At 37.6% G+C, this 18,094-nt stretch overlaps 1 protein-coding gene across 1 annotated transcript; it reads right to left on the reverse strand.

Moving 5' to 3' along the window:
* Positions 1-3,328: 3,328 nt before the first annotated feature.
* LOC104961628 (transmembrane protein 104-like) lies at positions 3,329-16,061 on the reverse strand (the record flags this gene model as incomplete). Its single annotated transcript, XM_010789957.1, has 5 exons — positions 16,026-16,061; positions 13,051-13,144; positions 12,308-12,391; positions 5,311-5,410; positions 3,329-3,425 (listed from the first exon to the last, which is right to left on the reverse strand). Coding segments are annotated over exons 1-5 (411 nt in total), but the record flags the coding sequence as incomplete, so codon positions are not given.
* Between the last annotated feature and the right edge of the window lie 2,033 nt (positions 16,062-18,094).

The raw sequence follows: 18,094 nt of genomic DNA on the forward strand, positions 1-18,094 counted from the left end.
CGCTCGACACATTTTATTGTTTTAAGTGTTCATTAATGTGCATTCTCCCTGCTAAATAAACAATTAAATAAAGTATATTGTATTGTATCGTATGAAATTCTAAAACCAGACCGATGGTCGTATAAACATCCAAAGGTTATTCGGTCAAGATGAAGTCCAGTTGTAAGAGAATAGTAAATGTGATCTTCAACACGTGTGGAAAACAATTTCTCCTGCAGGACTCACGAGGGAAAGCCTCCTTCAATCAAAACAACAACCTCTTTTACTGTTTCTCTCTCAGCACCAATCACACACATGGGATTAAAGCTCTTCACAGCAAAACCATAATCAGGCTGCTCTTTAATCTCGCCTCATTTTCTCAACTCTCTAGAATTATTATGGCTGCAGTAATGTCACTAACATCTTATTCCCCTGGATCATTATCACAGAGCCTCTACACATAACACAACTGCAGGCCGCAATCAGCCTCCAGTAATCCATACTAGACAAATGTATGTTACCGTACATGATAAACAGATTACAGTGGTTGAATAAAAGACTGATGACAAGCAAAACTAGATTACTTAAACTGGGAGGAATTTAATAATTTATAACCTATATTTTATTGTTAATTTTATCTATAATGAATATAGAAAAAAAGTACATTTTTATAAAGAGCGTGCTGCCTAAAAGGGAGGATTTTTAGATATCCATACATGGTTAGGCGCATTCATTTTTTTTCTTTTTTAAACTGGGTTTAATTGAGATTACTACGAACTTTTGATGTTGTGATGTGTCGAGGTATACTCTACAAAAACTACAGACATGCTCGTCAGGGATTTTCCTGGATTGTTGAAGCTTCGGTATCTTTGTTTAAGAAAAATAAGGTTTAAAGAATATGCCACACACACAGTAAAGTATGCTGCAAACAGATCCTGCTCAATGTTTCATTACAGCTCAATGATTTAAGATGTATTTAGGGAAAGGTCAGCCAAAAGAGGAAGAACATTTCCGGGATAAAAATATGTGGAATAGTAGTATAAAATATCTGTGAGCTGATGGTTCAAGGACAAATACAAGCATTTAAAATATTATACATTCGTCTGTTTCCGAGATTCAGCTGTTAGAAAAAAAACTATTCATAAAACCCAATTCTAAGCATAGAATTACTTTTTAAAGAACAGACACTATGCTAATTTTCAGGTTTGTATTTTGCAATGTCAAAAAACAAGAAGACCTTTTGCATTAATAGTCTCAAAAAATCTCAAGGAGCTTTACATTTTGTAGAGCATATGATATATTCTATCTTTACTTTGATATCAGAAGAATATGTATTTTAGGGGCAGCACAACTGCCTACAAACTCAATTAATTAAATTGGACATATTGTTTTCATTTTCAGGTTCATAGTAGTATGTAGTGTCTCTACTGTGACATGTCTCCATGCTTTAATGTTCAAAAAGCTCTTTATTTTTCTCATACTGCAGCACCTCTTTTCACCCTCTATCAAACCAGAGCTCAGTCTGATTGGTTAGCTGGCCAGCTCTGTTGTGATTGGTCGATCGCTTAGAGATGTCCCGCCCCTTTGCCTATCACGTACAATGGGTTGGAGCCAGTCTATGGTTGGAGCGCATGCTAATAGATACGCCAGTGTTATATAGTGATGCCACTATGTTACGGAAGTAAACAAAGGAGTCCAATGACGGCGTTTCAGGCTGGGGGGGGGGGCGTGACTGGAAGAGAATCTCATAACTGGGATTTTAGCCTTTGCAGACCATTTACATGCACACAACCCTATGACACACTACAGGAAAGGTAAAAGCCAGCATAACAGGGCCTCTTTAGGTAGTGAATGCAACATGTAAATACAGCACAGGGCTAAAATATCTCAACTTGCAGTTAAGAATGAATTTGTAAAAACAGCCTCAATTTAATTATTGACAATAAATTTCATGTCAAACAGAGAAGTTGCACTTTCACTGAGCGCAGGGAATAGGAGCATTTCTTGCTATTTGTATGTTCAATACCCTGATTATTGTTAAAGGTCAAAATCAGTGCACCCCATTTGTCGGTGTTCACTGGTCAAAATGATCATCAGTGCTACATATCTATTTCCCTGAGCGGCCATGATGAAACTAGGAAATTAGTCTGTAAAACTGCAAGTGTAAACAAATTGAGCGGAGATTACAAGTCAGCATTATTTCAATTTGCTTACATACAGTAAGAGGCTTATCCCATTAGGAGATAAAGGGGAAAAGTTCCTTTATTGGCAAATTATTCGGGCTCCGCTTATTCTATTAAAATGTGGAAAAGGATAGGAAGCACAGAGAGAGAAAGGAAGGAAGGAAGGAAGGAGGGAGGGAGGTGAAAAGGATAGATCAGCACATCTATCACTGTTGCTGTGCAAAGTTGAAGCTCAAGTGGAAATCACAGAGTTTGGCTCACTTAGGACTTCAAGGACACACACTTCCTGTGCGCAGCAGGGAGGGGAGTGAGGAAGGGACTCACAGTGTGTGAAAGCAACACCCGGCAGAAAAGCGTGATTACTTTGATTATTACACCGTGTCCACATCGGAGATCAAAATAAAATGATCTTTCTCTACACAGAGGAGTTGCAGTCGGGCTGTTTCTTACAAAAAGTCAAATTTGACCCCTGCCCTGACCCTAAATTCTTGTGCATGTTAATGGTCTGCAAAGGCTAAATTCCCTGTGATCCCTTCAGAGGGAGTTTGTCTCACACACTTCCCCCCTCCCCCCCCCCTGCCTGAAACGCCTCCATTAGACTCCTTTGATAACTCCTGGAAAATAGTCACATAGGTAACACTTGTGCTCCTTCTGGCTAGCGCTCAAACACATTGTACGTGAAAGGCTATGTGGCGGGACATTTCTGACACATCTATAAAGAGGTTGACCAATTACAACAGAGAGATAACAGATAACCAATCAGAGAGGACTGGGCTTTGGTTTCAAACAGAGGGTGAAAAGAGGTGCTGCAGCACAAATGAGACGAATAAAGACCTCATATTAGAGGAACAAAATCTAAATAAATGTTTTAAGATGAATGGCAGTTTCAATAATGAGTACTTTTGTTACTTTAATTACTTTTTGATTCCAACAGTTGTATACTTTTACCCTAGTAAAGTTTAATGCAGGACTTTACTTATTTAAAAGTATTTCTCTACACATCAGTATTGCTCCTTTTATGGAGTAAAGGATGTCAGTACTTCTTTCAGCACTGAAAGTTTTTGGGGTATCCATGCAAAACCATGAATAGTGTATTGTTTTTGGGACTTGAAAACAGGTGAAGTATAACTGCTAAACAGAGGCGTTTGCATGCTGTTGGGACTTACCAGAAACACCCGGTATGCATCTTTCCTCGTCACAGAACCCCAGCAGGGATCGGTGTCGTTGTACTTCACACTCCCAGCGCTGCAGGAGTGATTCCCACTGTGGGAAAAACAAACACAGCTTAATGTTTTTTACCCCAACTTTGTGGGATATTGCCATCTGAAACTGATGTCCATTGCAGGCCATCATATTTAAATTCAAAGTTTGAAATCTCATTACACCGTGTCATGTAAAAAGTCTGAGCAGCAGAGGTTGTGTGTATCTTAAAAGTAATCACAAACTCGATCATTGTTGCGTGACAGACAGAGCTTTGGTAAAAATCTTCTGCCCATGCTACTGAGACGTCTCTGCCTTCGGGCAAAGCAAGCTGCTTTTGAAGTCTCAGTTACATCTCACATGTATTCCTACTGGAAGGTTAGCGAGGTTTGGACAGCAGAGGGAGAGAATTTAATACAATCAGACAGCGTCAGTGTGCTGCGCCTCAGGACAGGACGACGTACGCAGGCTTTGTCACAACACTTAGAAGAGAAGAAGAATGTGGAGTTTACTCTGCGACCTCAAATCACAAATATGATTGTATTATTGTGAATCAATTTATTTTTACGTTATTGATGGTAAAGCGAAGGTAAATTAATTATAATTTGTGTTGAAATATCTCAGATTTTGTCTATGTGCTGCAAGGGATCAAAACATAAGCTGCAATTAAAACAAACCTCAGTGTGTCTTTTAACCATCTAAATTATCTTAATTATTATAATCAAGAGTGTGGCTCAGCAAGGATTGGGCTTAAATGAAAAACTCAAACTTTTTCTCTCATTTTCCGTGATCCATTGTCACCCAAAGATACATGTTTTAATATTTTTATAGAGCACATATTGTTCTAATTTGTTCAGGTTTTGTGCTTTGACTGTGACATGTTTGCATAATTTATTGTTCAAAAATCTGACCATCTGATTGGTTAGCTGGCTGGCTCTGTTGTGGTTGGTTACATCTTTTCGGAAAAGAACAGGAACTTTATGGCTTTGTTCGAGGACTTGTTTTTACTAACTGTCCCGAAAGTCTATACTGAGCTGGTTTAAAGCGCCTTTAGTTCTGCTGCTCCATTTGCTTGGATCCAGCTGCAATATGAGCTGAAACGGAGGCGTCTTTTAGGGAGGCATGTGGCGCAGTGGGTTAGTGCGCTGATCTTCGAATCACAGGATAGCAAGTTCGATAGCATGTCGTTGTGTCCCTGAGACACTTCACCCCAAATTGCTTCTGTGGGGATTGTCCACAATATTGAGTATGTAAGTCGCTTTAGATAAAAGCGTCTAACAAGTACCATGTAATGTAATGTAATTTAATGTAACAAACTTAAAGTGATATGTTATCTGTTCTTGGTTTTTAATTTGTTTCTGTAACTGTGCTGTTGCCTATCTTGGCCAGGACTCTCTTGTAAAAGAGATTCTTTAATCTCAATGAGACTTCTGGTAAATTAGATTTTAAAAATATACTAAAGTCAGGGAAACACATTGGGATAAAATGGTGGCAATTTATTAAAGAAAATGTATTACACTTTATAAAAAAGTATCTGAATCTCTCCATTTTGAAATCATCCAACTATAACACTAAAGGGGTAATGGTTCTTTTTGTAGTGCAGGATGTGAAGGGCAGAGTCTGTAACTATAAAATACTTTATTCTCACCCAAGTCTAGCCAATCGAGTTGCAATAAAAATCTGTCTGGAAGCAAGTCAACACGACTCAGAAGGTAAGAGCTCAGCGGGCCTACAGGCTTTTATCAGCAAAGCTTTATTGTCTTAATCTCGAGGTCAGAAGGTGTCAATAAGACCAAAAGTGTCTGAGCAGAGGAGCCAACATTTGTAGACAGGTGGGCTCTTATTCCCAAAGTTACATTCCAATGGAGGACTTCTAAAGAATCCATCTACATATGCAGTATAAAATAAAAGTAAGAATGATTGTCATAAAGTGAGTTTATGGTCTTACCAAGCCATCTCCATCAAGGATATGGGCACAGCTGCTGCGTAGATAGCCATGTCTCCGTACAGATAGACTATGATGCAGATGTAGAACATGTTGACGCCAACTGGAAGACAAACATGAGAACAACAAGACAGTCAGATGTGTGCAAGAACAAACAAATGCATTTTCACCAGAAAACCTTACCATTTGAAACCATTCTGCAAAAAAAGTCTAACGCTTGCCATCCCAAAGTATTTAAAACAGTAGGCCTTTAGAGAACGGGACAAATGAGACTGGGATTATACTTCACAGGTTAGACTTTGTAAACGCATTGTAATAAATATAGTTCTAGTGTTGTCAAATAAGAGCTTGATGATTTCTGGCAAAAAAATTTATTGCGACTATTTTAACTCATATTGGCGTTTCTACTGATATTGCGATATGATTCACGATTTTGGAGATAATCATTCTTGCATTAATCTTTTTTTTTTTTTTTTTTAAATGCAATGATCATGGTTTACTGTTTTACATTGATCCGTACCAACAAACATTTATTCTTAAATGTGTAGATTATAATTTGTAGAGCAGCACATTATTTAAGAGTGCGACTGTAACACATATTTTTGCATATCCTGCAATTGGGATATCGCATGAGTCTGTATTGCAATTTCGATAAAATGAATTGTTCTATGTCAAATGCGACTCGATTTACTGTTTTTTTTACTCTTGTTCACAGTGGAGGAATGTGAGAATAAACAAAGTTTATTTTAGAATTCAAGGCAACACAGGGTGAGTAATTGATAAACAGATAATTTGTTCAACATTGACAAGCGATATCATTCTTCATCTTATATCAACAATTAATCATACAAAATAGATGAAGGGTTTGTCAAACTTCAACACTATACTACATCCTTCTGTCAAAAAATTTTAATCCCAATTAGTATGAATATTTTTCAAGAAAATTAAACTTTATGTAAAATATGACTTACTTGTTAGGCCTACAAATCTATCAATGTGTATACCATTCAAACAAGTTGAAAACATTTAAATCCATCACTATTAAAATGTACTCTCATCCATACATCCACCCACCACATCCCTCAATTCCTTCTCACAACTTATTGGTCCATTGAAAAAATGACCAGCATTTATTGAAAAAACAAATCGCTCCAAGGAGGGATTTTTCCCCGTCAGCCCTTTCCTCGGCACAGCGACGGACTGTTCACCATCTGCCCTTTTTCTCTTCATCCCCTCACTCGACTGGCAGGCCCGACCCCGGCTGTCTTTGCCAAGACAAGATGGAGGGCTTTAACCAGCGGACAGATCATCACAGCGCACCACACATCCATCATGCTCTTCAATTCTTAGAAGGGGGTTCAAGCGTCCAACTGGACCCCGCCGCTAATTCATTACTGCCAAGGAAATTAGAGCCCGAGTCCATAAAAAAGGAATAAAACGTGATAGATTCACAGCTTCACAGGCTACAGTGATTCTTTTATGAATTAAGGACTGAGGTTCTTAAATTACACTTACATTAGGCTGTTATAGAACTTGAAAAAATAAGGATCTGGCAGACGAATAAACACCCATTTGTCTAGCTGTAAAAAGCTGGTCAGAATCCAACATTGGAAACTGGAGGGCTGAAGAGTACTGCAATTAGATGATGGTATTTATTTTTAACAATTAAACCTTTGGTCTCTATACGATTTTAGACATTATACAAACAAATGTCTTAGTATTGTTTTGTCCGACAGTCAAAACTTTATACTTTAACTGATACAAACTGACAAAAAGCACCAAATGTTCACCTTTAAGTGCTGCACACTTAGAGTTATTATTACATTTGAGATTTTAATTGACTAAATCATCATGAAAACAGTTGCCAATTGATTTTCTGTAACATATAGCATGCACATGTGTGCAAAATGCAATGTCTAAAATATTTGACTTTCATTTGTTTATTTTCTTGCCAGGGGACCCTATTACATATTTTCAAATAATGAGATTTTCCCGCACTGATGACCACATTTTAAATCATAATCAAAATTGATCATAGGCTGTTTTTTTATCCAGAGGATGTGTATGAAACTGTATTGGACTGTTTTGTTGTATAGGGCAAATAATGCAAAGTTAAAGCCCTCTTTGGTAAGAGACAAGAAAACAACAACTCATTCTACTTAAATGTGGTAATAAGACTTACGCCATTTTCAAAGTAACTAAAGATACATCAATGAAAACATGAACTGATATTAAATGAGGCCATCCACAGAGATGGTTCCAATGATTGAAGAAATGTCTAAAGTTGTAAGCTTGCTTCAATTCAAATCAATATTTTCAAAAACGATGAAAGAGATTTAATGGTCTGTCTAACGGGTCTCCCATACGATTTCAAACGAAAGTAAGGTAAAAGTTGCACAAATCAGGAAATTATAAATGCATGTATCATTACCAAGTCAGCATTGACATGTTGGCAAAGAAAATGTGGTTTTTGGAATGATTTTTTTTGTATGGGTTCAACTATAATCAAATGTTACAAATGAGGGTTCAGAAACACCCTTGCACCCTCATATCAAAGTAGAGTAGAAGTCGACCTTACACCATGACACAAATGTTTGATGATACATAGTCGAATAAATATAAAAAATCTGCTGCTTATTCCAGCATCACCTTATTTCAATTGTTGGTGACAGTCTTACGTAAAACAAATTAAACATGCATGTCCACATCATTCTATACTCTGCATAATATCACCTTTTACACCATGATTTATAGTATACAAGTGTCTTAGCAGGAGATACAGGACGCACTGTACTCCGCCGCCGCTGTCAGTAAGCGATAGCATGGAGAGAGCGCTGCATGACCACAGGGAGGCAAGCCTTCACGGCACTGGAACTAATATTTCCCAATTACCAAGAGCCACGGGCAAAACATTCTAAAAAATGGTTCTTCACGTAGTAGCAGTCTTTCATCTAGCTGTGAAAACCATCACAATCCATCATAATACTTTGCTTCTGACTGACAGACCTGACACCTTCTCAGAGCAGATATAGAAGAAAAAAACCACGCTAATCAGTTAAGTGCATTATATTATAATAACTGCAACTGTTACACTGAAGCCTATTAAATTCATTTTAACTTTGTATTCACCTCATTAACCCTCCTCTCTTCATTTTACAGTTCTACCTCTTGGGGAATATTAGAGTCAAATGTTGATTAACTGATATTATAGACTTTCACAAATCTAAATTGAGCTCGCCCTGGAGGAAACAACAAAATGTTTCTAAAAAAGGTAAATGGGACAGTAAAAGTAAGACATGGCTGATTTAGTTCTACCTTGTCTACATCTGTTTGATGTAGGTCACAAACGGAATGTCACTGTCAATGGTCTGCAGAGCATTTTCTCCGTCAATCATTTGAACAAATACAAAAAAATAAAATGTCGTTTTGCTTTTTCCTACATCCTAAGGTGATCATCAAATGTTTCTTTTGGTCGAACCAAAATTCACGATAATCTATTTTGTACATTGTAGGTCACTGAAAAGCGGCAAATGAGTTTCCCACAGCTCCAGATGTGACTCAGAACGGAAGTGTGAAAGGACTGAACGGTCTTTCAGTTTGAGGAACAAATCAAGCTTCCATAGATCAAGATTCTTGTCTGAGAAAGTCCAAATGTTTATTTTGCTCAGGAAGATTCCTTACTGAGGGAAGTGACGTGCAAGTACTTGCATGATAAGAGAAGCGTCAATGCTTCCTTTATAATCTCCTTTAGTTTAAGATACACTGGACCATCCTTTACGCAAGAAAATAGATAATGCTGTCCCATTTAACGTGACGCACCATTTGGCCATTCACAGAAACAACCGATCGTGACCGACAAAAGAAGATCACGTTAGTTATGGTGGTTATTCAGCACTTATGGTTTCAACTTTCAACACTAATTTAAGCCAAAAGCCGAAAATATGAAGTAATGTAAAATGATGTGTGTTTACTGAGTCTTGTAGGATTTATTTTTAAATGTTTTCAACTTGTTTGAATGGTATACACATTGATAGATTTGTAGGCCTAACAAGTACCGTAAGTCATATTTTGCATAAAGTAAAATTTTCTTGAAAAATGTTCATACTAATTTGGATTAAAACTTTTTGACAGAAAGATGAGTGCGAGCAACCGTCACATTTCACTTTTCAATAAGAACATAAATTCCAGTGTTGTCCATGTTCATAAAGCCTTCATAACACTAGACAAACGAATGTACGGGGCAAAGAATCTCAATGCACTTATGCTGTTGGATACAATGTTTTCCAACGGTTGACACACTTCAATAATATTACTGGCGCATCATATTTACATCCGCCGGTCTAACTGAAGTTGTATTCTCTTAGCACCAGGGTTGTAATTTCCTAAGTCCTGATGAATCTTTCCTTCACATCTCTCCTTAACCCAATGATATTTTTGCTACGGTTAAGGAATAGTGGTTACGAAAAGACATAAGACAATTTACAAACCCTACAATTAAAGTACATCCCTTACAGAGCTCACAGTGGTGTAGCAGCAGTGGCTCATGGGAAACGGTTGTGCAAGCTGGGGCAAACATGTCCATTTCTCTTTTTAGTGGCTCGGGCGCAACAGATTTGTCACTTTGACAGCACTCTTAATGTACAAGTGTGACATTTAGGTAAAAGTCACTGAAGTATTAAAAATGGAGGTGCCCATTTTTGTCTCATTAAAAACTGAAGGACCGGTTACAGTGGAATAAATCACTTTTCACCCATGTGCTGTCGGCCATGTTAACCAGCACGTCAAGTCATAGAGGGAAGAATAGCTGAGACAAGACGCTGATGCAAGGACAGCTCTCTGCTAGGCTCTCTCTCTGTGTGACTTTAGCCAAAGCCGTCTTCTAATCAACTTTCAAATCATCAACATGAAGGTTATTAACACCTTTCCACAGTGGTGCAGATAAACCAGCCCCCATCAACATTCCTGTCAGTGGCGGCAGGTCAGGCTGATACGATACTCATGGCCTTATTCCAAGCCTGCCTCGCCGCTAGTGCCATGTCAATTTCAGTCCATGAGGAAGTCAAACGCCCTCTAAGAGTGCCCCCTCAACAGCAGGAGAGATGCCTTTTAATTGTCTGCAAAGGTGCAGCAGGGAAAGACAAGGCTTCAGTTTATTATCTGTGAAGAGGTGGGGGAGTGCTGTCAAAACGGATTTCAGATCCTGTATCTTGTTTGTAGTGTGTCTTGTTATTTAGCTACTTGAAAAAATGGTTGAATACAGTTGTCAGTGCCGACTGCATTTTGTTTTTCATCCGCTTTATAAAAAAGATGAACCACTGATTATCTGGTGTTTTTTCACACAAAAAAGACCTCGCAATTAAGGTTTGTTTCCTTCAGGAATTAAGTTGTCACTTCTGACAAACTACACAACCATTCCCAAAGAAGAGGATTGAGATTAACATTTTCAGGCACTTCGGTGCAGTTGTAAACAAATAAAACAGCTCTGGCCTGCTGGTCTTCTTTTCAGACTAAGCTATTTATTTGCAAAGTGCAAATCTGTGAAGTGTGAATGCACACTGACCACAAGGCAGTGCCAGAAATGAATACAGCTAGGTAATACTTTAATTAATCTGCTGGTTATTATCTTGGATAAGAGCATGGGTACAAGAACACAAATGTACTATAAAAAAGATAAGGGAAAAACATTCACTACATCGCACGTGACTGGAACGTGAAACTGAAAGAAGCCCAACAACAAGTTTTAAATAACGCAAATATTTTTGAATAAAAATAATTTTTAAAAACGCAATTCTGCGTCGTTATTAGAATGGGATTTTGGGATATTCGATTAGATAATAGAAATGAGCTTGAAAAATTGGCATTGAATGTCGGGAAGATTCTGTATCATTTTAATACAATTATTACAAATAAAGTTTATGAGGTTTCTCTTGTCTCCCAATTAACATTAGAGATATGTTAAAGTGTCAATGACAACCTGTGAAAGGTCTTCTTTTGTTCACAAAAAGGAAGCTGGCACCGTGAAGTGAATGCTCTGCATATCAGGTAGAAAGTGAGCATGTCGGCCCTGTCATGACAGACAAAAGAGCTCCTTCCGCATGTCCTGGGACTCGTGCCTATCTAATTCATTTCTGATGAGAGCCACTGGGCAGCGTTCCCATAGAACCAGAGAAGAGGAGAGAAAACTCATTTCCTTATTACCAATCGATACCAGCACGTGCCTCACCTGCACACAACCAAAGGTCCTCAGCTAAGATTTTCTTTAGCGCTTCACCTCTAAGGAGCAGGACAGAGGAGCTGAGTGACAGGAGGCGGGGCACACTGCAGCTTTAACAGCATGGGCTGAATGACAGCATGCATGAGTGCCTCTACACTGTGGGTGTGAAAATGAGCAGAGTGTCACACCGTGCGGGCCGAGTGCTCCACCTAGTGCTGAAGAGCTGAAGGACGGAGCATGTCAGCGCAGATGATGTTGTCATGAGCTTTGACCTTTTGTTGTTCCTTTATTCCTGCGACAACAGGGACACTGCAGACTGTTGAGTCACTCGCGCGTGGTGAGGAAGAGCCAGGTCGGCGTTATGCAAGCAGACAAGAGGAGGGGGGTGAGGCCCAATGTGCTGATATGAAGGAGGAATGTAAAGCCGCCGGGCTCAAGGTGAACGTGATTCTGCTTTCAATGTTCCGTCACAAAGTTAACAAAAGACTTCATTAGCTCTCAAATCATTCAGGCACAGTAGGGACATTTAATGGAGTCTCAAACAGGTAATTACATCCAAAGGCAATGTATCCATATATAATTACATCCAATTAGAGAGCCAGGAGAGATTCCTTTGTGAATGCGAGGATCAGACATTAAAAAAGGTGTAAAAATATTCATTCGGATTCATCCCACACAACCTTCACTGCTCCTCCATAAATGTTACACGTGGCTAATGATGTCGCTGTCTGCATTTAATTGAATAATGGGGGTGAGAGTGGAAGCTGGAGGCCAGAGGAACATTACCTTTGTTGAAGAACATGGAGGCCATTTGACCCATCTCAACCCGCTCCACGATGTCGAAATGATCTACGTGACTCCCCGATCTCTCTGTGGAAACAAAGAGGCCGTCCGCAGTAAATACCACGCACAGAGACAGGGACATCTCAAAGAGCAGCCTGATGATTTACTTTGATTTCTATTAAACATTACATCTACAATTCTTTAATTTAATTGTATAATTAAAGAAACTCTGAAACCTATCTTATAGGAGAAATATAAAATATTTCATTCTTCTTTAATTCTCAAGAAAAATTATAATAACTCTTGAGAAATAATGGTATTAACTTTGTTCTTGTTTCTTTGTTGTGATTTGCTTGTACTGTATGAAAAGATATGTTTATGTTCTGAAGAAAGTGCATCTGTTTAACTAAATAAGTAGATCATAAAAAGTATTACAAAATAATGATAATAATTATGGTACGGTTAAAATATAAGTTTCGCACCTTTCTTGTATGTATTAATTCCTTATTTGTGTTTTTTATGTTGTTGTTAAATGCTTTGCAGAAATAAGTTCAATAAAACATTTTACAAAAAATATCCTTTGAAGCACTTTTTTTGCAGGACCAAATATGTTTTACATGTGATAGAACTATACTAAATTTGAAGACTTTTCAAGGAATCACATGTCCCCAGATGAAAACAGTCTAACTTGATGTGTGTAATAAATGATATGTCCCCTTAAAACTTGTCAAACTCTGGACACTCACGAACAGACAGGATGGGCTTCGTCTCCAGCTCCGAGCGGCCCCGGACGACGACATCATCATCCGAATACTCCGAGGTGGAGTCGCTGTCATGCACCTGCGGAGATAATATGCAACGCTTTACTTCACTTGTCTACTTTCCTAATGTCTAAACATAAACAACAGTCAGTTTAAAAGCAATAAACAGTGTTTATTTGCTCTATATGTGATGCAGTCGGAGGCAGCATCTGGCAATTACCAACAACAGCTGGGAAGCACTTCGCAATTCTAACTAATATCATTTCATAACTTCTATACAGATTATTGTCAATAAGCTGCCAACACTAGTCAACTTTGTGAGCGTCGGCAGCTGAATTAATAGAGAGATGCTGATGTGAGAGAGGGAGGAAGAGGAGATGAGGAGTGACAGGAGCTAATGGCTCTGTGACAAACAGCAAACATAAGCAACAACAGATTAACACACAGCTCTGGATGGGTCAGGTGACTGTGCATGCCTTAAGGCGAGAAACAGAGGCAAACTAACTTTGCAAAACACTGTCAAATTAAGGTAAAACAAACAAGATCCAATTCATTTTTAATACCATAATGTTGCATCTGCTAGAATTAGGTGTTTACATATTATATATGTATACATCTGTGTATAGAACCTTATAAATAAAAGCTACATTTAACATTATTAAACTCTACTGTTCAGTATTTCATAATTGTTTCATTGCCTGTTGAATATCTTGTGGTATTTAATATCATTGTGTTACTGTTGGTCTGCCAAAAAACAGGAACCTGAAGAAACAATTTCCAGACAAAACCGGGAAAATAATCACCAGAATGTGACTGCATCCTTTATGAGAATGTTTCTACTAATAACAGAATAATAAACAAATCATTGACATGGGTTTCGTACTACCTACTTCTTTGGAAAGAACTAACTCGATTATAATAACATGGTCCCAAGTAATTTATCTCAATACATTTCCTAGATTTTATAATGAAATTACACATAAAATAGGAGTTCCCATTATTTCTTTATGCCTTTTTGTGGATAGGTGAAAGAGGACATATAATGCTCATTCCCAGGTTTATATGTGTATGTACATGCACCGTAAAACCGATACAACACACTACAGGAAACGGAGAACTCCCAAAATCACAAAAGGGCCTTTTCAATACAACTGAGTTCCAGCAGAGGGGCGCTCCTAATACCGCAGCCAAGAACCAAGCATTCCATTTTTAAATCAGAACATCACCCGGACTTGTATGCAGCACAAGCAGTACTGTGATATTTAGATCTCACACACTTAAGGATGTCCTATAAAGCCTTTAGATGTGTTCTCATTATGAGGGAAGCATTAGATACTGTGCTTCACTCTCCCTTTTCTACTTCAGGTGATGCAGACAGAAGCAACCTCATCATGGCCTCTAGTTTCCACCTTATTGCTGAGGAGGCTTTCTTTTAAAAACATATATGATGCATTGCTTAATTTACGTTAATATGCTTCCTTCAAGCAGAGAGGCTTTTAGCGGTAAATGTTTCCAGTTTTCAGGGTCTTTTGTTTTCCATTATGTGAGAGGAGAAAGGCCGTGAGGGGTACAGGAGCCATGAATCAAGGCCGAGCGTTTGGGGCTCAGGAACGGTCAGTTATTGTCCTCCAGCTCCTCAACTGGAAACCCAAAGGCATTAAGTAAGTTCTGTAGCAGGGGAAAAACCATTTAAAGACCTTCTTAGACGAAATAAAAAATCTTTAAAAACCTCTATTGACAGCTTCATCCAAATTAAGGAGTGGCATTTAAACAGAGGTGGAAGAAGATATTTTACTTAAAGTGGACCTATCATGCTATATTTGAATAATATATATATTTTTATTTTTTTATTTATTCTTCTAAAATCATACAAAAACAAAAACGTATAATTCATACACACAAATGAACAAAATTAGTAGAAGCGGGAGGGCTGAAGCAATATGCTTATGGGGAGGTAGCCCTTCCGTGCATCATCATTAGCATCAATATAGTCCATGAAACTTGTCTTTCTGTATTTGTGAATGAAGCGCCATCTCCTGGTTAAAACCTGAAATATAAAATCTGGCAACGCCCTCTTGGAAAATAGTGGGAGGGCTTAACATTCCTCTATACTGGTCTTAGGCAGGTCGTAGGCAGGAAGCTGTAAACTGGAGTCCGAAATTCAGTGCTACATCTATATAAGTAATACTGGGAATATCCAATATTTGTTAGCTGGAGTAATCTGCAAATATAATTGTTTTTACTTTAGTTTTGAATTGTTGATGACTAGTAATACTTGAATAACTCTGATTATGGATAAGCTGTGTGATTTGATGTTTGTTCTACAGGGCTTGCTACACAACCAGTTAGGATGCCTGGTTGGGTATTTCATGACTGTGGCCTGGAACTGCTTTTGAATGTTAGTAGGCATTTTGTTATGGAAAATGTTGTGCATAATCAGTACTGTTTTAAGCTTAACTATATCAACACATTTGAATAGATTGCGTTTTTTAAATATGGGAGTTGTGTGTTCATATTTACCAACATCACAGACTATTCGTAATACTTTTTTTTGAGATGTTATTATTTTTTGTAGATTTGTTGAGTACGTGTTTCCCCATATTTCGGAGCAGTAATAAAGGTAAGGGAGAAATAGACTGTTATAAAGAGTTCCGAGTATTTTATCCTCGAGAATGTTCTTAGTACGATACAAAATACCTATTGTTTTTGACAGTTTAGTTTGTGCATAATTTATATGGTGCTTTCAGTTGAGTTTTTCATCAACAATGAGTCCTAAGAATTTACATGCACCAACTTTCTCTATCTCAGTATTGCGAATCCGTATAATACAGTCATTTCTACTCTCAGACTTTGTATTGAATAACATGTCATTTTTTTGGCCACATTATGAGATAATTTATTAACTGCAAACCAGTTACATAGTATTTCTAATTCTGCATTAACAATTTTAACAAGATCACCAAGATTATGATGGGAGCAGAGAACTTGGGTATCATCGCCTAAGAATTTACATGCACCAACTTTCTCTATCTCTGTATTGCAAATCCGTATAATACAGTCATTTCTAATCTCAGACTTTGTATTGAATAACATGCTAATTGATCCTTTAGGGACTCCACATGTTATAGGAAGATTGTTTGATTTCGCCTCGTCTATATCCACATATTGTAGCCTATTTATCAGATAACTCTTGACCCATTCTTTGGCTTGACCCCTTATGCCATAATGTTCTAATTTGTGTAGCAGTATGGTATGGTTACAGTATCAAAAGCCTTTTTAAGGTCAATGAATATACCAGCTGTAATCATTTTTTTCTCAATGTTGTTGGTAATTTCTTCAACCAGTTCAATTACTGCTGAAGAAGTAGAGTGATTTTTCTGAAATCCATATTGGCTGGGGCATAGTATATTAAATTTGCTGAGGAATGACTCCAGACGGTTGTTAAAGAGTTTTTCCAGGATTTTTGAGAATTGTGGTAGCAAAGAAATGGGTCTATAATTATTAAAACTAGATTTATCACCAGATTTGAAAACCGGAATCACCTTCGCGATTTTCATTTCATTGGGAAAAATACCTTGTTGGAACGATTTATTGCATATATTTACTAGGGGGGCTACAATGTTTGGTGCAACTTGTTTAACAATATTCATACTAAGTCCTAAATAATCTTTGGACTGTTTACTGTGTTGAGAATTAACAATATCAAGCAGTTCATTTTCTGTAATTGGGTTCAGAAACATACTCTGTTGGTTGCTGTTTTTCAGAAAATCATCCACTTTAGATGAAGTTGGGCTGATTTTACTCGCCAGATTGGGGCCAATTTCAGTAAAGAACTCATTAAAGCTATTTGCAACATCCGTTGGGGTTTTTCCTTCGGTTTGGAATTTCTTGAATTCATTTCTGTTGTCAGTTATTTTCTTCTTAATTATGCTATTTATTACCTTCCAAGTGGTTTTCATATCTCCTATGGCATTTTCTAATTTTTCAGAGAAGTATCGTTTTTCACAGTTTCTAAGGATTGTAGTCAATTTGTTTTTATACAATTTATAACGACTTTCATCTTCAGTACTTTTACTTTTCAAAAATGTCCTATAGAGTGCATTTTTTTTACAGCAAGCGTTTTTCAGTCCACAAGTGAACCAGGGTTTTGAGTCATTATTATTCCTGTTGCCAATCTTAATTTTAATATATGGACAACATTCGTTCATGTTTTGCATGAAAATCCTTACAAACTCATTATAGGATTTGTTTACATCTTGAATCTCAAATACTTCTTGCCATTTTTCATTTTTTTAATTAATATTTAATTTATTTAGTGAACTGTCATTTAATGTCCGCTTAGTTATGTATGTCTTTTGTTCTTTGTTATTTACAGGTTCTTTTCCGCAAATTGTGAATATTGGCAGGTGATCACTGACATCAGTGATGAGGGCCCCACTATGATGTTCCGTTTCAAGGACGTTAGTGAACATGTTATCAATAACGTTTCAGTAGTGCTAGTTAACCTGGTTGGTTTGGTTATTAGAGAGAGAAGCCCGAGAGAAGAAAACATATCCATGAAGTGTCTCGCCTGTTGGAGCGAGTTGTATTTTAATAAATTAACGTTGAAATCTCCACACACATAAAGGTTTTTAATTCTCTGAGGTCTGAGCATTTTTTCTACTTGTTCATTAAATTCCTCAAGATTACTTCCAGGCTTTCTATACATGCATGAGACGAGTATATGTTTGTTCTGTTTTAGCTCAATGTCTACGGTGACAGATTCAAGGAGGTTGTTGCAGCAGAGGGAGAGACTTTCTACCAATCTCGCAGAAAGTGTGTTTTTAACAAACAGTGAAACCCCTCCACCTCTTTGGAGTTTGCGATTCATATGAAAAGCCACATAATCGGGTCAAAAATGGTCAACAGTGTTTGAGTCAGTTTGCCAGGTCTCTGAGATTGCAATGATGTCAAAAGATCTATTTATGAACTGAATATATAGTTTGATTTTGTCACTATTTGCATTAAGGCTACGGGCATTAAAGTGTAT

Source organism: Notothenia coriiceps, unplaced genomic scaffold (genome assembly GCF_000735185.1).
Source record: "Notothenia coriiceps isolate Sejong01 unplaced genomic scaffold, NC01 NC01_scaffold00033493, whole genome shotgun sequence".
In the NCBI taxonomy this organism is placed as follows: domain Eukaryota; kingdom Metazoa; phylum Chordata; class Actinopteri; order Perciformes; family Nototheniidae; genus Notothenia; species Notothenia coriiceps.